The following is a 20688-nucleotide window of genomic DNA, read 5'->3' on the forward strand; positions in this document are numbered from 1 at the left end:
TAATATCAAAATCAAACATGCACACATGGGAAAAATAAGGACAGTGGATGGGGTGAATAAGAGATAAAGCCTTGAGTTCTGTGACTTCTAGATCAGAAAGAAAAAGGGAAAAGTCTTTGTACCTGGAGAGACGTGGTCGGCCGGTTCAGCTGCCTTTGCCAAAGTATCACAGAGCTCCTTCTGCAGCTTCTGGGTGAGGCTGCCCAAGGTAGAGTAGTTGGGGACAAAGAAGACAAACTTTTCCACAGGACTGCTCGCAATCTTCCTGAGCTCTGCCTTAGATGCACCTCTGAGGCCAACGGCATAAAGCAGGATGCCCGCCCTCCTAAATGCCTCAGCGGGTTCCTGCACCGGGTCCTCAGCTGGGCTGCTGCTGACGACCACGGCAACCTGAGGCACTCTCTGGCTTGCTCGACTCCCTGCTCTTTCCTGGAAGTGGTGATCTAGAAGGAACTGCAGGGCCAGGCCCATCTTTTTGCCCCCAGGGCCCCCAGGTTTCAATGGCAACCTCCGAATGTGATTCAACACATCAGCTTTGTGACGGTATGTGGAAAGTAGGAACTCGGAACGGGGCACGTCGCTGTACTGGGCCAGCCCCACGCGGATGGTCTCTCTGCTGACATTGAAGCTATTCACCATGTTATACAGCAAGTGCCGCACATTTCTGATACTTTGGGGGTCGTTGCTGGTGTCCACTAGAAATACGACATCTCCCACATGGGCCTCTCTGCAGACTAGGGAAGAGAGTCAATTTAAGAGAAAGCATTATAAAACTGACAGCTACTGGTTGCAAATACATCTCTGCCAAATCAGAGCATTTACAACCCACAGGTCTGCCCACAGCGCTCTTTGACAACAGCTAATGTGCACGCAGTCTAAGCACGCGATCCCCTCTGCTCCCGCACAGCCACTGTCTACCCTGGTTCACCTGCCACCCTCTGTTCCACTGTAACAGACGTTTGACCCTGCAGTTAGAACCCTGACCATGGCCCTCCATTCATGAATTAATAAAAATAAAAACCAGGGAAACAAAAAAAGTAAACAAATGGGACACCATCAAACTAAACAGTTTTTACACAGCAAAGGAAACTGTCAACAAAACAAGAAGGCAACCTACTTAATGGGAGAAGATATTCACCCATGATACATCCAGTAAGGAGTTAGTATCCAAAAATATATAAGGAACTCCTACAATGTAATACAAAAAAAACCAAACAATCTGATTTAAAAATGGGTAGAGGATCTGAATAGACACTTCTCCAAAGAGGACATGGAGATGGCCAATAGACATATGAAAAACTGCTCAGTGTCACTAATTAATGAGGAAATGCAAATTAAAACCACAATGACATATCACTTGACACCTGTCAGAAGGCTGTTGTCAATAAACCAATAAGCAACAAGGGTTGGTGGGATGTGGATAAAAGGGGATTCTCATGGCTGTTGGAGGGATTGTACATTGGTACAGTCCCAGCATGGAGGTTCCTCAAAAAATTAAACACAGAACTGCCGCATGACCAAGTAATTCCACTTGGCTGGGTATTTATCTGGAGAGATCCAAAATATTAATTCAAAAGGACATATTCACAACTCTGTTCACTGCAGCATTATTTAAAATAGCCTAGCTGTGGAAATAACCTATCTATTGATAGACAAAGGAATAGAGAAGGTGTGGTACATATATTTAATAGACTATTACTTGGCCATAAAAAAAGAATGAAATCTTACCATTTGCAAGAACATTGATGGAGCTAGAGGATATTATGCTAAGGGAAATGTCAGACATGGAAAAATAAATACCATACCATTTCACTTATATATGGAATCTTTAAAAAAATAAACAACAAACCAAACAGAAACAAACTCATAGATATAAAAAGCAAATTGATGGTTGCCAGGTGAGGGGGGTAGGGGGTTGCGTGAAAAGAGGGAAGGGCTTAAGATGTACAAATTGCCACTTATAAAAACAATCATGGGGATGTAGATTACAGCATAGAAAATCTAGTCAACAATATTGTAATGACTAGGTATGGTTTTAGATAGGTATTAGACATACCAGGGTGATCACTTTATAAGTTATATAATGTCTAATTACTAGGTTGTACACCTCAAACTAATATTATATTTTATGTCCGCTATGATAATAAATTTCTTAAAAGATTTTACTTTATTTTTAGAGAGAGGGGAAGGGAGGGAGAAAGAGAGGGAGAGAATCATCAATGTGTGAGAGATTCATCAACTGGTTGCCTCTCACACACCCCCAACAGGGGACCTGGTCCGCAATACAGGGATGTGCCCTGACCAGGAATCGAACCAGCAACCTTTAGGTTCTCAGGCTGGCACTCAATCTAGTGAACCGCACCAGATGGGGCTGATAATAAATATTTTTTAAAGAAAAAGAAACCAGCTTTCTACAAGTAGAAAATGCCATTGATACCCCACCAAAACCTCCTTTGCCAGCAACCACACTTACGCCCCAGCTGCTTCAAGTACAACAGTTAACTGCTCCTGTCTGGGACTTTGTCCAGAGACCTGCTCCTGGCTGAAAGGAACAGCCTCGTAGGGAAACAACTAGGAAGATACATCAACTCCACCACCCTGGGTGGCCAGTGTTTGAACACCTGGGGATACAAACCCCTGAGGCCCTTGTCCTAACTGAAAGAATTCCTGGTGCTATTTACTCGGCCAAGGCTGGATTTTGCCTGAGCTACGTCCCTGCCTCATTCCTTTTCCCACTAGCCTGTCTCAGCCTCTCTCACCACCTTACAGACTTGTCCTAATGAGTACTCCCTCCCAGTAACGTGTTCACCAAATCCCCGTTTCTAGAGAACTTCACCTAAGACATCAGTTTTCCACCTATGACCTCTAGCACTCCCTGGCTGCCACTAGCCCCTTTTAGTTTGACTGGTGGCACTACCATAAATGGCTCACATTTGTCCTTTGGCTCCATGAACTCAAGGCCACATGGTACACCTGTGTCTCCCACACCCAGCTCTAATCCACGCCCCCACCAGCGATCAGACCGACTGGTGCTCCAGCTGGGCCCATCCTGGTCTCCAGTGTGGAAGGGATCTGACACCAACCAGGCAGCTGCAGGACTTGAGCAAAGAGCTACCCTCTCTCTTTCTCAGATTGTTTCTCTAGAATAAGAGATGGACCAGATGACCTGGTCTCTTCCAATTCCAAATTTGCTTTCCTGTGACAAGAAATAGATGTGGATTAAGCACAGTGCTTGTGTAGATCAAAAGGAGAGATGACTGTGATCTACCTACTTCTCAGTAACCACATGACTTCTCCCCTTCCCCCAATACCTCACAATTTCATTATCTGTGATGATGAGAGAACATGTAAATTAGTGATGGCAGTAGAAACGAAAGCAGAAACCAGTTCAAGATGAACTAAAGTGGCTGAAAAACCAAGGGATAATGATCTCAGACTGGTTAAACACATCTTGCCTTTGGTTTTGTGCCAGGAGGGTTAAAATACTGGCTTGGGCTGGCCCTGCGTTATCTCTCTAGCTTTATTTCTCTGACCACTCCACTTTGTTCCCTGTGTTCCAGGCTCCTTAGTCCAGATTCTCAAACTTTCCATGCTCCCACTTGCCCCTGCTGACTTTTTCTTCTTCCTTTCATTCTTTCTCTTTTCTCATCTGGTAAATCCCCATAGAATCACATTCTTTTACCTCGGTTTGTAATATAACTATTTCATCAGTGTGCTTATTCCGTTCATGGTAATCTTACCGACTGGACTCAGAGCTCCATGGAAATAGACACCATGTTTTTGTTGGTCCGCCACTTGCGTGTCCAGCATGAGTAGTCGCCCAAAGATAGAAGGGAGAAGCCATACTGAACACTGATGAAAGCGGCCCAGGGAGTCAGAAAGTTTTGGAGAGAGAAATAACTCTGGGGGACTATGCAATGCCACACTGTAGCCACCAGGTACCTGTGCCTATTGAGCACCTGAAATACAGCTAGTATGGCTGAGAAACATTAAATTTTAGTACTGAATTCTATATTTTATTTTTTATTACTGAAATGTTAAATTTTAGTAGTGAATTTTAACTTAAATAGTCACATGTGTCTAGCAGTCACTGAATTGAACAGTTTAAGTATAGAACAATGAATCCAATTCATCTATCTCACAGACCTAGAAAGGCAAAGTAACGCATGTAAATCCATTCAAAGAGCCAGTACTGGAGACCAGTCCGTAACCTGGGCTGCCATGAGGAAGATTAAATTAAAGAGTCCACGTTACAGAAAGGCAGAGGCCACATCAGAGTTGAGATAGAGAAGGCGTAGGGGAGAGTGGGGGGGGTGGAAATGGAGACAACTGTACTTGAACAACAATAAAAGAGAGAGAGAGAGAGAGAGAGAGAGAGAGAAAAGGGCTGAGAAGGTTGCTATGCTCATAGACACTAAGTCCATTGGTCACTTCTGGAGTCCTGAATGCTACCACCTCTTGGAATTCTGCCTAATGTTGGTCAGAAAGCCAAGCAGAATCATAACTACTGAAAAGGCAGATGATATATGAGCCTAAAGCCCTTTAAGCTTTCTTTCCCTTTACCCCTCCCAAACACAACCCTGTTAAGAAGGGAGAATTCAGTGAGTGCTCCAAGGGTGGCTAACTGGTTTGTCCCCTTAACATCTCTTTCAGAAGAGATCAAACACAGACATGAAGTGTTTTTCTAATCTTCCCAATCAGGAGGAAGCACACAGCTGCAGAATATTTTTCAGGCAAATAAGTATTGCTTCCATCACGTGCAGCTTGAGTCTTGTATTACATTTTCATGCAGTGCTACTTTCTTAATCCCGCCACCAGCTTTTTGTCATTTGAGAAGGTGTTTGAAGCCTGAAAAGGCTGACTGTCACAGTTTCTGTTCACAAGAGAGGGGAGTCAGCGCCAAAGGGGGAATTTGGAGAGCTCGTGTCTTTTTCCCAACAAACAACAGTCTGTGTAATTACATATGAATATTTAAATCTCCATCCTGTCTCTGTGGGGCTTCAGGCTACTTGACTATTCTTCTCTTGATGAGACTTTCATCTTGAAAAGTCCCAACAATCTGTTCAAATGACTGCAAAAAAGTTTCAGAGGTGTCACCAGCATTTGGGGAAGTTATTCATCTTGTGATGACAATTACCCCTGGGAATAGTTCTGCCAAAGGAGACAAAGCAAAATGCAGAAGCAATAAACTAGGCCCATGTTTACAAAAGCATTTGAGAGCCTGGTAATACATTCAGAAGTACAATATTTTTTAATATCTTTTTTTTGTCATTTGAGGTTAAGCTTTGAAAAAAAAAAAGGGAGGCCCACTGTTGATTATAAGCTTCCAGAGTCTAAGTTCTTTTTAAAGACCCATTTCCCTTTTGTTAATTATGAAGCCCCTTTAAGATTGTCATTGTCACTAGGTTCCTGGCAAGGTCATCGCTTGCATTACCGGTTCTCTGTGACTTGATGAAGCCAAAGCCAGCTGCAAGGAAGATGATCTCGCAAAATGTCTTCCAAGTCTCCATTCTAGATATGCACCTAGAGAGAAAAAGAAACCTCGTAATTAAAATTATCGGTGCCAGGAAGACAAACAAGACAATTAAGAATGGGCAAGAGACCTGTATAGACACTTCTCCAAGGAGGATATACAGAGGGCCCATAGACATGAAAAAATGCTTAACATCACTAATCACCAGAGAAAGGCAAGTTAAAACCTCAATGAGATATCACTTACACCTGTCAGAATGGCTACCATCAATAAATCAACAAACTAGTGCTAGAGAGGATGTGGAGAAAAGGATCCCTAGTGCACTGTTGGTGGGAATGCAGACTGGTGCAGCCACTGTGGAAAACAGTATGGAGTATCCTTAAAAAACTGAAAATGTAACTCCCTTTGACCTAGCAATTCCACCTCTGAGAATATACCCCAAGGATTCTGAAACACCAATACAAAAAATATATATGCACCCATATGTTTATAGCAGCACTAGTTACAATAGCCAAGGTTTGGAAACAGCCTAAGTGCCTGTCAGTAGATGAATGGATAAAAAAGCTGTGGTACATTTACACATTGGAACACTATGCAGCAATAAAAAAGAAAAACTCTTACATTTTGCAACAGCATGGAAGGACCTGGAGAAAATTATCTTAAGTGAATTAAGCCAGTCAGTGAAAGACAAATACCATATGATCTCACTTATATGTGGAATCTAATGAATACAATAAACCAACCAACAAAATAGTAACAGAAGCTTAAATACATAATCATACATATACATAAATACATAAAACAGATAGACAGCCACTGAAAAGTCGGAGTGGGGGAGGACGGCATGAGATGAGAGACGGTGAAGGGTTTAACCAAAGAATATTTATGCACAACCCATGGGCCCACACAACAATATGGGGACTGGCTTGGGGCTAGGTGGAGGTACAGAAAGGGAGCGAAGAGTGGGAACAACCGTAACAGCATAAAAAAGTAAAAATTGAAATTAAAAAATTATGTCTTCACTTAAAATGAGTGCATCATATTGTATATTAATTATACATCAATAAAGTTGATTTTTTAAAAAGCCCAACTATGTCTTTCCCCAGATGGAAGATTTATAAGAATAAAGAAGGACATGTTGCCACATTATATCATGGAAAATGGTTTTGCTGACCCAACTCAGGAAGAATTTTGTAAACACCCAGAGTGGATACCTCAGACTTCCGTTTAAAGTTGTCCAGATATGGCAATAAAAGGAGAAAGCCTATAGAGCCTGGCAGAACTTCTGTTTCCCACAGTGAATTTATTTGCTAGAACATAAACATTTCTGGATGATCTTGCTGGTATTTTTATACAAGCAGCGGATGGCCTGATAAACATCTGTGGCATGAAGAAATATTCCAATCTCTCCGGAGCACATCAGCCTGGTAAAATGTAGCTGGCCTGGAAACATTTTATATGTTCCCTGAAGAAGCAGAGCCTGAGTCTTCCCTCTCCTACACTTGGGTCCCTTTCCAAAGGCCCCCAAGGAAAGTATCCACTCCCAATTCCATTTCTATTTTTTTGACTCTAAGAAAGTCTGTGTGTTTAACAGTGAGAACAACATGGCCATCACACTGAATGAGGTGTTTCAACTGGGACCGGGAACCCCATCTTTATCTTCACAGCCAGGCAACCTCACAGCCCCCCTCAGAAGAGAGCAGGCATAAGAGGAAGTATTCTTGGAGGTAGAGACCCGGATCTGAGTCCAAGATCCACTACTTAATAGCTAATCTTGAGCAAGCTGCTTCACTTCCCCAGGCCTCCGTTTCTGCATTTTTAAAATGGGGCAATTACAGCTTGTACCTCAGAATCTGGTTCGGGGTTGAGGTCATTATCGTAAAGCACGTTACCCATGCCTAGCACAAAGAAAGCACTCTTTGTTAAATAGAAAACGTCTTCTTGAAAACCCACTATGGAAAAGTAAAAAAGTATTTCCTCTAATTTGAAACTTAGAATCTTCAGAAGTAGGAGAACACTAATACTTTGCATTGTGTATTAATAAAGCAGTTATTTTTGTTTTGTGTATTCTGATCCATATTCTTTAATTCATTTAATTTTCACTTCTAATCGGTTGCTGCTTTGTAAGTTACTACACTAATATTTCCATGTTTTTCACCTCAAACCTGGGAAAGACCAGCAGAACAAACCTTAACGCTCCTCATTTCATTGACAGAAATGGAGAAATCGGGTCCCCAAAGTGAAGCAGCATAGCAGAGCTACGGAGCCTGCACTGCCAGGGTGTGTCCCAAGTAACCTGACTCCAGGTCCGAGGCTTGTGCCTAGACCTCAAACATCTGCTTCTAACCCTTCAATGAAAGATTTCTGCTTTCAGCTTGACCACTTACTCCATGGAGACTTGAGCAAGCCGGTTCACCTTTCAAGGTTCATATGGTGACTCCACAGGGCTTGATGCTGATTTGAGACGCCTACTCTATGGTCCACTATATTTCAAACATTCCCAAGGTATCGGTCCAGTGATTCACCGAAACATAGTGTGACATAATTGGATGTCTCCGTTCCTCAGTTTCATACCAACTTCCCCTGAATGCCTCCTCAAGGAAGTATACGAGTAATTTAAGGAAAGATCATTTAAGATTATAAATATCTTATTCCCCAACAAACTTTCATCTAAATGCAAGTAAATGAATACAGGAATCTTAAAGAACAGACCATTCTAATGGATAAAGGACAGTGTGAGAGGAAAGAGGTTGAGAGTTTGATAGCGCCAGGAAGAATAATCCAAAATAAACTCATATGTTGTGATTATGATTATTACAATAAAATACCATTCTTCAACATTTTAAACTCTTGGGTTAATAACATTAGATGAAATATAAAAATAGAGTATCTACGTTTTTATATTTCATTGTGTCCTAATTATTAGTATAATGCACTAAGTCGTATTTTTACAAAATGAGCATTTTTAGTTAGTTGTAAATAAAGCACCAGAGCTGTTTATGGAAATCTAGTGGGAAAGTCAAAAGTTTATAAACATCGTACAGCTGTTCATATGTGTGTGTTATATCAACAAAGAAGAAGATGTCTTTATACAAGGACTTACTGTCTACACTATATATACTATTTCACGAAGGTGTTTATATTGAATTTAAGCTGCTGAAGGGGGTTTGCATTTGAACGTGTAGGACCCATCATGGAGGCAAAACAATGAAGCCATTAAACGAAGTGTGATTAGGTGGGACAGCATGGGAAATCAATTCTTTCTGGAAACAATTCTAATGGGTGTGGGGTAGAGAGAGACTTCTCTCAAAGTATGCTGCTTAAATAGTTGGCTCATTAGGACAATTTTTTTTAAGATTAATTTGTTCAATGAAAACAATTACCTTGTACCCACTATAGTAATAATTGATTCATGGAAAAATCATTAAGAGATGCTAAACCCATTGTGTAAAACTGGAAAACAGGATTTCAACACAGTCTCAAAGTATCCCCTCACAAATTACTTACAAGTACAAAGGGCAAAAAAGTGTCTACAACGGGCAAACATGGTGGACACAACTGAAACAAGTGATCGATATTAATATCAACAATAATAGGATAGACCAACATCAAGTGCCTCCTGATGCTGTGCATGAGAACACTCAGCATCACTTATACAGTAGCCCTCTTCAAACTCCATGACCTAAATCTAATAATGAGGAAACAATCATATCAACCAAAACTTGGGGCAGGCTGCAAAGCAACCGGCCTGTGCTCCTCCAAAATAGTCATTCATGACAGACAACGAAAAGCTGCAGAACTAACTGGGACCAAAACTGTCCAAAGAGACGTGACAGCTAAAGGCAATACATGGTCTTGGATTGCAAAGAAAAATAGTGCTATAAAGGACATTAGGTAGGATAAAATTTTAATGTGGACTGAATGTTATATAATAATTCCATTTCAATGTAAATTTCCTGATTTTGACCATTGTGTTGTAGTCATCTGAGAGAACATCTTTGGTATTAAGAACTACACACAATATGTTTTGGAGCAAGGGGTCTTAAGATCAGCTATTTATTCTGAAATGTCAGCATATTATAATTCAGAGAGAGACAGAAATAGGTAGGGGGAGGGAGGAAGTGGGGAGAGAGATAGAGAGAGGGAGAGAGGGAGGGAAGGAAGGAGGGAGAGAAGCACGCAATGTTCTTGCAACTTTTTTCTTGAGGCTTATAAACTCCATCGCCCCAGCATTTCATGAGCTTGGCCTCGCCAGGGAAATAGGAATAACTAGCCTATTTTTCCTGAGACATTTCATTCAGGGAGGATGCCTACAATCCACCAAGCAGACCAGGCCTCTTTCCGAAGGCCCTGGGTAGGTCAGGGCACTCCGCCACTCCATACTTCCTGTCACCAGGAAACACAGAAAGAGCAGGTCATGATAGTGAATATGGGCAAGATGGCTCTTTGCAACTATCTAGTCTGGTGTCACATCCATGGTTTCTATGTCTTTTATGTCATTTAAGAAGAAGATTGCTCCAGCTACTGGCTCTAGAAACAACAGATTAAAGAAATAGTTCTTTCTCTAAGAGAACTTGGGACTCTACTAGAGAGAGATGGATAAATTGCAGTTCCATGGGGTAAGGAAAACACTAGAGAAATCTGTACAAGGTGCCGAGGAGCACAGTGGGTGAGCACGTCCCTTCACTTGGGTGAAGGATTCAGTGCCAATGTCACCACAGTTGAAACTTGAAGGATGAGTAGAAAGTTGCAAGTGGACAAGTGTCCTTCCAGGCAGAAGGACGGCATATGCAAAGACACAAGAGAGGTGCTAGACACCCCAAATGGAGCTCCTCCGAGGCCTCAGGAGCTAAGGTTTGGAGTAGTGGGAACACTGGAGCGCCCATACTACGCAAGCTCTTAAGACCTAAGTTTTATGGGGACCTTTGGTTTTCTGAAACACCTGAAATGAGAAGGTGGGATAGAAGAGAGGAACTGGGCAGAATTTCTCAATTTTCAACAGTAAACCAACTAAACTCCATTGAATTACATTAGCAGTGTTGTACATAGCAGTCTCCTTCAGGGTTTCTGTTCTCTCTCTGTGGACGTCCCCCTCAACCATAAAAGTAAATCAGCCATTGCTAATGTTCTGTGACGGTGGCTCTCAAGCTTGAGTGTTGCATCAGAATCACCCAGAGGACCAGTTAAAATGCAGCCTCCTGGGCCCTAACTCAAGAGTTGCTGATTCAGGAGGTCTGCAGTGGGGTGTGAGAATTTGCATGCCGAGCTGGTCCAAGGGACCACACTTTGAAAACCATTCTTCCATGCAGTTAGCATGCAATGGCTCCTTCCCAGACAGATGTCTTCAACAGCATCTCTAGCTCCACATGGAGAAAATCAAGTGTCTATGATTAACTAAATGCCGAAAGGGATGAGATGATCAATTTAAAAAATGTCTTCTGTATGACTGAAAGGTAAGCAGAAGCTGCAATATATTTGGATGAAAGGCCCAATGCAAATATGCAAAATTAACACATTTAAAATTTTTCTTTCTAATTATACTTTACTCTGAAATCCAGAGCTATGTTCACTCTCTCTCTCTCAGTCTCTCCCTCCCTCTCCCTCTCCCTCTCCCTCTCTCTCTCTCTCTCTCTCTCTCTCTCTCTCTCTCTCTCGTCACTTAAGGAGTATTTTAAGCCCCTTAGATTTGGCTTTCTAAGAAGATGTGCAGCATACCACATCTGGGCAACAGGAAGCTCCAGGAGGCAAACAGTTGAGGGACATAGACAGATCTTTCTGTATACAGCACTTTAAAAACCACACAGCACGTCTGACAGTGAAAAGAAACTAAAGGTCAGCCCTAACCGACTGAATAAACATTAACATTTGCTTTCTATGCCCATTTACAAGTCTTATGACTGCTTGGCTATATATACAACTTTGCAGCGAAATATTTGAGGGAGGTTGTGTCAAACATTTCAATGATAATTAATGTGTCATTAGGCTCCAAAAGAAAAACACAGCAAGATGCAGGGGCTTGGAGCATGCCTCCAGGTAGGAATAAAGCCGACAGCGCCGGAGCTCAGCAGAGCAGTAACGGGTGCTATGACCATGAGACTCCCATCAGCTGTGGTTGTTCCGAGAGCAGCACACAGTTCATTTGTAGTGTGTTTAAAATTTTGGAACAAAATCTCGGCAGCTGGGCATTTTTAAAGCATCTTAGACCCTCTTCATATCCTGATTCACCTAGTTTCCCATAATTCCTGGTTCGTACATCAATTACGTCATTTGCCATATTGCATTGTCATTACCTGCTTAATTGCTCATCTCCCTCACAGGGCTGTGACCACATAGAGGGTGGAGACTTGGTCTGAGAAATCAGGGCAGGGCTGGCTAACTAATTGATCTTTCCTTTTATGATCTTATATAAATGGTTGACCTGCTCAATGTTTTCAGCCGATGAAAAAAATATTTACTCAAACTCTTTCTACTTTTGTGTGGCTTAGGAACTCAATTGCCCCAGCATTTCTTGAGCTCTCTCTCACCAGACAAATGGTAATAACTAGCCTATCTTTCTGAGACATTTCATTCAGGGAGGATGCCTACAATTCACTATGCAGACCAGGCCTCTCTCCAAAGGCCCTGGGTAGGTGGGGACACTCTGCCACTCTGTACTTCCTGTCACCGGGGAACACAGGAAGAGCAGGTCATGATAGCCCTTTGCAATTACCTAGTCTGGTGTCACATACATGCTCCTTTGTTTCTTTTATGTCCTTTAAGGAGATGGTGGCTCCAGATGCTGGAGAGAAAGTACAGCGTGGAGCAGTAACATAGACACAGAATCCAACTTGGAGTTTTCTGGTTCACATGTCACCCCTGCAATATTCTTGTTATGTGACGTCTTGGAGTCTCTTGAACCCTCCAAGCCTCCGCTCTGTCAACATCAAATGGAGGCAGTGACACCTTGCCATCCCCACGTGGTGGGATGGCATGAGCTAATGGGGGAGGAAGGACTTTGGAAAAAGCTACAAAACTTGAGAGGTTACCTTTACCTTTGACAAGCAATAATCTAGGAAACAAAGTCCCAAAATGTCAGTCCTTTCTCACTGACAGAACCAAGCTTCAGCATTTTTTATTCCAAGAGAAATGCTTTGCTTGAATCAAAGAGCCGTGATGGCATTTTTGCTTCCTAGAGTCTGGGGAATAACCACGCTAGGATGAAAGTGAGATGTGGGGGTGTAACAGCCTTTTCACAGCAGCGGGAGAAGAGTCCCTAAATCAAAAGTGTGGGTACCTATTGTGACACCAAGCTGGTGGCCGTCTCGTCACCTGGGTGACACAAGCTCTTTGAAACTAGCTGCCTATGTTCTTTGAGCTGAATCTTTCACTTTTGTTTCCATGACTTTAGCTTGAAATTTAAAAAGTGCCATTAAACTATTCATTGTATCATGTTAAAAATATCTTAAATAGCGTACAATAAACTTTTTAAGACAAATAGAAAAAAGTACCCATGAAATGCATCAACACAAACCTATCTGGCCCTGAGGAAGATGAAGATATGTCTTTGTAGGTTGTAAAACGGCTAACTTTCTGAAGGTTATATAATTGTAAGATAAGTATGTTTTGCAAAGTTCATTCAGACTTTGCAGATTTGCAATATGTCACTTATTCCTTCCCTCTGCCTAAAACGATGCACTCCATTCCTTGATCCCAAAACGTGTGCATATGTGCACACACACCCACACACACTCACACCTGGCAGGCTCCTTTCCACACCCAGCTCAGATGTCACCTCCCTCCTGTTCTGTTCTTCCCATGAACCTTGTGCGCTTATGTCAATGAATAACCAGGCTTTTTAAGACTGCGCCCCCATCATTTATGTATGCTCAGCACCTAGAACAGTTCCCTTCTTTGCTCTTTTATTTTTTTCTCCCTCCTTCATTTCCCTCAATTCACGTCAACTGCAACCTTCTCACGGCACAAACCCAACTCCATTAACTCGTCTGTCTCACACACACCCTACATTTAACCCGCCAGGAAATCCTGCTGGCTCTCCGTTAAAGCTGTACATCCAGGAATTGATCCTCTCCCACCGCTTCTGCAAACAGCCTGTCTTGAGCCACCATCCCCTCTCTTGCTTGATGACTACAGTAACCTCCTTGGGTCTCTCTGTTTCTAACCTTTCTCCCTGACGTCTAGCCTCAATACATATCCAGGAAAATTCTTTTAAAACCTAAGTCTCCTCTGCTAAGAGCCTTTCAATGAATGCCTGTTTTGCTCACAGTAAAAAAGGCAAAGTAGGTTACAAGGCCCTGTGTGATCTGGGCCACCGCTTTCTCTCTGACTCATCTCTCACGCTCACTCACTATCTCCGATCACCTTGGACTACTGGGTGTTCTTCCAATAGCCAGTTACATCCCCTGGTAGGATCTTTGCATATGCTCCTTCCTCTGCCTCTAACACTCTTCCCCACACACCCCCAAATCTACATGGCTCATCAAGTCTTTGCTCTGACGTCACCTTCATACGCAGGTCCACCCTAGCCATTCTGCTTAAAATTGCTGCCCACCCTTGTCCTCCCAGCACACCCAACACCCCCTACTCTGCTCTGCTTTTCCTCTTTCCCCATAGTTCTTATCACCTCCTAACATGCTGTATAATACTCATCATGGTTTTTATTAATTATCTGTTGTTATGCCCCCGCCTTTAGACAGAATATAAGCACGACGAGGAATCTTTTATTCTCTATGATGCATCCCCAGGGCCTGGCACATACTATGTGTTCCACAAATTTTTGTTGCATAAATTCATTTGCTTGGAAAAAAATAAATGACTTCCTGTTCTTAAGATAGAATGTTCTACGCAAAGATTTAGAGGAACTCTTGGGAAGAATGGCGCCCCCTAGACCATTATATTAGGTAAATGAAGGACTCAAAGCCAGCTGGGTTTACTTTCACATTTTAATTACAGTTATATTTTAATTCATAACCAGGACAAACAGTATAAATCTAAACATTTGGCAAGCTTGTAGAATGGGTAAAACCAGACCATTGGCATAGTATCGGAAGGGACTTGGCTTAAGATCCCTGAGAAATCCGAAACGAAGCCAGTAGTCTGTGACTGCAACCCACATCCAAGGGGGCATGGAAGAGATGTGGCCAGAAGGATGGATCCCAGCCACAAAAACTCACTTATCTAGTGAGTTGCCCAAACATAAGACATAAGATTAGGCTGGAATGTTTGAGCAAAGCAATCATCTGTATGATCTTTTTAAAAGGAGTCATCATGTTTTTAGGTTCAGAATATTTCAGGCCAAAATATCAGGGAGATAACATCTACCATTTTACTTCCTAGTGACTCTGTAACTCACCATACTTTCCGTTTGTGCAAAAATATAAACAGGCGTTGATTACTCTTAGTCAATGTCAAGATAAACATATCCTTAGACCTTTCAAAGCCCATTCCTATGAGTCAGAAACTACCAGACAGAACTATGTGATTACAGACTATTTTCAAAAGCCTGTGGGTTACACATTCAGGGGCTGAAATTTAAAAGGACCCCTCTGTATTGGGTAGTCCCTGGGCCTATTTCTTAGTTTTTGAAGATCAATACAAAATAAACAAACAGATGATAGATTTTTCTCCTGTAGATCTTGTGGAATAATTTTCAGCCAATGTTTTTGATATTTTCATCCCACAAAAGTCATCCTTACTAGTCATCGCCATCCTTACGTTTGTTCTCTGAATGTACATGTAGAAATATCAGCCCCAGTTATCTAAAAATTGCACACAAAAATCTAAAACAGGTCAATTTCACCTAGCCTTTTTTGCAGTTCTCTACAAAGTAATCATTTCCTTGAGCTCTGGTACATTATGGGCACGCTGACATATTTAGGGAGAAGTGTACTGATGTCTATAATTTACTCAAAATAATACGATGGATTAAGGGATAAATAAAGGGATAGATATGTGGAAAACAACTATATGAAAATGTTAATAGTGAACCTAAGTTTTGCGTATACATGTATTCTTTGAATTTTTAAATTTTGTTGTATATTTGAATTTTTTCATAAGAACATGAATAATCATTTAACTTACTGGTTAAAATTGTGTATGGCAGTCAAATGGAAAGGAAAATAATAGTCAAATTGTATGAATCCTGATAAACTAGATGGACAAAAACTTTCATTTCTAACTCAGAATTGCCCCCCTTGGCCCAGAGAATGCTCTAAGAGGGGAAGTCATTTTGACCTGAGTTTTATGTCTCTCCTAAGTCTGTTTATTCATTAAATCTTTAGTGTTTTCTTCTTCCTTTGGCCTTACATTCCAACATTCATCTCCATTTTTAAAGCCTCCCGAATGTGTGCATCGATGAAATAATTCATGCAACCTGTGTGAGTCCCGAGTCAGTTCCCTTTTCCACGCCAAGGACACCTTCTGGGTGCAGTCTCAGAGTACTTCTCATATCCCTGTTCAGTGAAAGTGCAGAGACTGTGCAGATCCCTTTTGTCACAGTTTTCACTTAGAGGTTCCTCTTTCTCTGTGTATCTAACATATTCTTTGGGGGGTTTTTTTCTCTGCATCTTTCTCCCTGTCTCAATTGTTCTCCATCCCTTTGCTGTTCAACGTCTCTCTTTTAGCTTCTGTCTCTTTCTCCTCTGTCTATATCGTTCTGTCTCTCTCTGCCTAGAAGTGAAAAAGTAGCCGTGCATTTGCGAGAATAAAGGGAAACAAGCTAGAGTGCCCAACAAGAAAATTATCCCTAAGAAAAGAAATTTCCTCCTACCTGGCAAAGCTTTTGGGGCCGGTCCTTTCAATTTCTCCTTCTTATCTTCATTGCCTAAGAAGCTGTTTGAGCCTAGAGGACAGGAAGGCTCAAGGATACACATCAGCTTTTGTCCTGGGGGAAGAAAGGAGGGGCCAGAGGAGGAGCAAATACTGTGCCTGTGGTAAGTGACACACTGCTTGTGCTCACACAAGCTTTATTGCCATTAAATAAAAATGGTCCTTCACTCTGTAAACACTGGTCTTCAAAATGAAGACAAAAACTTACCAGGGAGAACATTCTCAAAATAATAACAACAACAACAACAGCAATATATAAATTAACTAGCATTTTTCAAATTTAATTAAGACCTCCTAGAGTAAAAATTGACCCTATTTTAAAGATTTAGTCTCCACCTAAAGTTTCTAGACAATAGACTCATTGAGAGCAGGGACTGGGTATCATTCATCTTTGTCACGGATATCCCCTGGATGTCCCCTAGCAAAGAGTCTTGGACATATTAGGTCTCAAAACAGTATGTATAATGAATGTTTGGATGGATGTGTACCTGGCAGGCGGAAGAATGGATGGATGGATGGATGGATAAATTAATGAACTGAACAATGACAAACACACCCTGTGTTGATAACCTGCCCCAGGCAGGTAAGGCTCAAGTGTCCGTATTCTCCTTGGACGTTCTAAACTAGCTCACAATAACCAGGTCAGGATGGAGTCAAAGGAAATACATGGTGTAAGTATTTACACAGGTATATACATGAGTTCAGCTAAGAGTTAAGGTGCTATAACAAGAGACTTGACAATAATATGGTTTACAGAACAATGAAGGTCATTTCCCTCTCACTTAATTCAGTCCAAGTTGGGTATTACAGGTCAGCCAGAGGCTTTCTTTCCTCCACCCACTCAGGGACCCAGGCTGAGATTCAACATCTGCCATCTGAAGTTTCTGCAAGTGCCACCGAGGTAGCCAGTGGGAAGGGGGAAAGAGCTAAAACCTAGAGACTTCCTCCTAAATCAGCGAAGCAGAAGTTGCTCACATTCCTTCTACCACAATCCATTGGTCCAAACTTAGTCACACAGCCATACATGTTTATGTATTTATCTTAGAGAGAGGGGAAGGGAGGAAGAAAGAGAGAGAGAGAAACATGGATTGGTTGTCTCTTGCATGCGCCCCAACAGAGGGCCAGGCCCACAACCCAGGCATGGGCCCAAACCAGGAATGGAACAGGCAACCTATGGCTTTGCAGACCTGCGCTCAACCAGCTGAGCCACCCTGGCCAGGGTGGTCAGCTACCATTTCCATCACATTTTGTATACAATGTTTCAAAGTCTGAAGAAACTTTCCTAGAATGGAGTGTTGTTACCGTTTCTGGCCTGAGTGTTCAAGGAAAGGGAGCCACATAAAGTTTCCTGAAATAAACCGCCATGAGAAGGACCGTATGCCACTAACAAAGTTAAATTCAAACTTCTCCGTGTTTTTCCAAGGTTGTTAAATTGGGCATAAAACCTAGAGAGCGCTCTACATGGAGGATAACTTCCGAAATAACAGACTCCTTCACTCTGTCGATAAATTTGTCCCTTCATTATTCATGATGTCAGTGTAATAGAGCAAAGTTTTGCTCTACTCAGAAACAGAGTCACTTCACATACAGCTGAGGCAGTAAGTGCTGATCAAATGTTCTGATTCTCTCAGGGAAACAATCAAGCTATCACATGTAAAATTCTTCAGCAGAAACAGCTAAGCTCAGATACCGAATGCCAGCCAGTATGTTCAGTCTTCTGTTCCCTCCTTCTGCTCAGAAAGCCCTGTTCTCCTCTGCCTCACCTGCTCAGCAGCACCCCCCTCCTCTAGTCCCCCTTCCATTCCCCAAGGCGGTAGCTTAGACCCCAAGATGGCTTTAGGCTCATGGTGTTGAACTCTAATACTCACCCTCGATAAGTAGTAAGTAGTAGTAGTAAGATAAGTAGTAAGTAGTTAGTACTTAAGTAGTACTTACTTAAGTAGTAAGGTCCTTACTTCTTTTGGAACAGCAAAGCATTCACTACTTTTCTCCACTCTGATGCGAACCCTGGCCAGCAGGGTCCATGTGTTGTGGCTGCAATGGACAAGTTCACACGGACTACAGAAATCCTGTGGAGAAAAAGGGACGGCATGGCTGCTGTCTAAGTGAGGGAGGGCGAGAGGGCCAGAGAGAGCCTGACCCCTGCCTGGACAGGCTTTTATTGCTTTTCTGGGTATTACATCAAGGATGGTCCTCATTTACTATGCACAGGTTCTGATTACGTTTTACAGACAAGAAAGGAAAGAATGTTGCTAATTACTTCAAAGAGAAGGATGTTACAGATCAAGGGGGAAAGTGGTTCAACTGGTTACACTCCATACTTGGGAGGTTTAGCCCAGAGTTTAGGAAGTTAAAGATACACAGTAAACATTTGCTGCCTCAATCCAGGGTGAGGGAATTTTAGCAACAGCAAGTCTCATAGCAGCTTAGGTACAATGCAGGCCTGATTCCCCACAGGACAACCTGCCCATGGGTGTGGGTCCTGTGTGCAGGACCTCACTCCCCACTGGCTTTTCCAAGTAGGGGCTGGGCTGCATTTCCCACAAGCAGAACGGTTCCCCATACCACTCTGTACCCTCTCCTTGACCTTCAGGCCATCTGCCCCTCCTCCTCGTGTACTATTCTCCTACAGGGGAGAAGCTTGCTATCTTAGTTTGGGTTCCCGCAAAAGCAGAACCTGAGACAAAGACTTGCATGTAGGCAATTTATTTGGAAAGCAATTCAGGGAAGCAAGAGAGGGAACACAGAAAGTAAGACCTGCAGGAATAAAAGCCAAAAGGTATGCCTTAATCAGTGTGTTAGCTCTGTAGACAACTGGAGTTCAGTCCCGCTGGGGAACCTCTGAGAAACTACGAATGACCTTCAGAAACGTCCCAGTGAAGGGCAGTTGGGATTAAGTCAGTGAATGCCATTCCTCAGTGATTGAGGATCACCCCCGGAAGAGAGGAAGGACTAAATCCTCCACACTTCGAAGCTGCCCTGTGAGCAGACTAAGTGAACTGCCTCAGCAATGAAGAAAGCCCTCAGGAGAAGCTGGGAGACTCCACGGTCAGAGGCTGTGCGCAAGCTCAGGAGTGCCCCCTGCTGCAGGTGAGCTCAGAGCTGCGCTCAGCACATCGCACGGGATCAGCAGTGTCTGCTACACTTTCCAGCGTCTTCAGAATGGAATCTTCTCAGCTTAAAACCTCAGATTCTCCCTCCCACGGATTATTCTTACCTTGAGGGGACCAAATGCCTCAGATCAGAGCTCACAATTCCGTCCTCTTTGCTCTCACAACTGTTTATGCCAAAATCCACTCTTGCTCTTACCGTGGAGCTCTGGGTTTCCTTCCTGCCACCATCTCTCCCCCACTACATTGTGAGATGCTCAAGGACAGAAACCCTATCTCCATTACAGGGATTGGCACGTAGTAGGGACTCAATAAATAGCCACCTCAATAACATACCTGAACTCCGAAAGACCTTCTCCGACTTCTCCTTGTCATCGATGTAACATCTCCACTTTACCTCACTCCTTGATGGTTGACTACAAAGGCCATGCTGTTATTTCCAAAGAGACCCCAATCAAGCGTATCTGCAGGGGGGAGCGAAAGTGGGTTTACAGTTGCTCATATGGAAAATAATACAATAATTACTAAATAATAATACAGGAATAAAGTCTGTGTTTCACATACTCACAACTGTACATCTATTTTTGCCCCATCCTGTAAGATGTGTTCAGGGGGAAGAATTTCTTCTGTGAAACTGTAGCAGGGAATGCTTTTGTTAATTAACAAAAGAACAGGAGAAAATTCGTTCTCTACAATAGACTGTCAGAAACATTGCTATTTGAAACCACATTTAGTGAGAACGGAACACCTCATTCTTGCCTGAAGGCTCTAAGTCATTTTAATAGGAAGAGTCTCAATTTCCAAGCTAGGTGCAGAGCTTCAGATAAGGATTTCGCACACAACAGTCCACATTTAGCTTACCTGTTTAGGTCCCGAGAAAACACGATCCTGAGTTTTCTCATCTCACTCAGCCCAGGCCTCACGTCTACTCCTTCACACAGGGCCTTGCTTTGCTTCGAGCGGGCACAGCACTGCTTTGTTGCAATTTTACCAAAACCCCACCCTTTTTTCCAGTACTATAGCAAGTCTGTGCCTTCCTTTGTCTGGCGAGGCGCCGCATCGTCCCTCCGGTATGTGGTCCCTTTGCTCAGTAAGTTAACTCAACTTTATTGGATGGCAAGTGTGTCCTTGGGGGTCCTTAATCACTGCTAGCTCATTGGTCCGCAGCACAGATTCATTTATCAAGGTCAGTGCCATGAAAAGCACTTAGAGATAGACCCTGAGAAGGCCGGGCAGGTAAACTTCAGTCAGGAGCCAAGTCACAACTTTTTAGAAGACCTG

At 42.6% G+C, this 20688-nt stretch overlaps 1 protein-coding gene across 8 annotated transcripts in view; it reads right to left on the reverse strand.

Annotated features, from left to right (window-relative positions):
- LOC112309556 (collagen alpha-4(VI) chain) overlaps positions 1 to 20688 on the reverse strand; it is a 131944-nt gene that overhangs the window by 83724 nt on the left and 27532 nt on the right. For 4 of the 8 annotated variants that reach the window (XM_053930296.1, XM_053930298.1, XM_053930292.1 and 1 more), the window contains exons 4-7: positions 19744 to 19871; positions 18233 to 18366; positions 5435 to 5523; positions 123 to 734 (exon numbers count right to left, since the gene is read on the reverse strand). In XM_053930296.1, the coding sequence (XP_053786271.1) occupies positions 123 to 734; positions 5435 to 5523; positions 18233 to 18366; positions 19744 to 19782 (874 nt within the window). In that variant the 5' untranslated portion in view covers positions 19783 to 19871. Of the gene's footprint in view, positions 1 to 122; positions 735 to 5434; positions 5524 to 16238; positions 16353 to 18232; positions 18367 to 19743; positions 19872 to 19971; positions 20042 to 20688 lie in introns of those variants that run through there. The other 4 variants (XM_053930294.1, XM_053930295.1, XM_053930299.1 and 1 more) reach the window with 4 other exon arrangements.

The sequence above is a fragment of the Desmodus rotundus genome, chromosome 8 (assembly GCF_022682495.2).
Source record: "Desmodus rotundus isolate HL8 chromosome 8, HLdesRot8A.1, whole genome shotgun sequence".
NCBI lineage: Eukaryota > Metazoa > Chordata > Mammalia > Chiroptera > Phyllostomidae > Desmodus > Desmodus rotundus.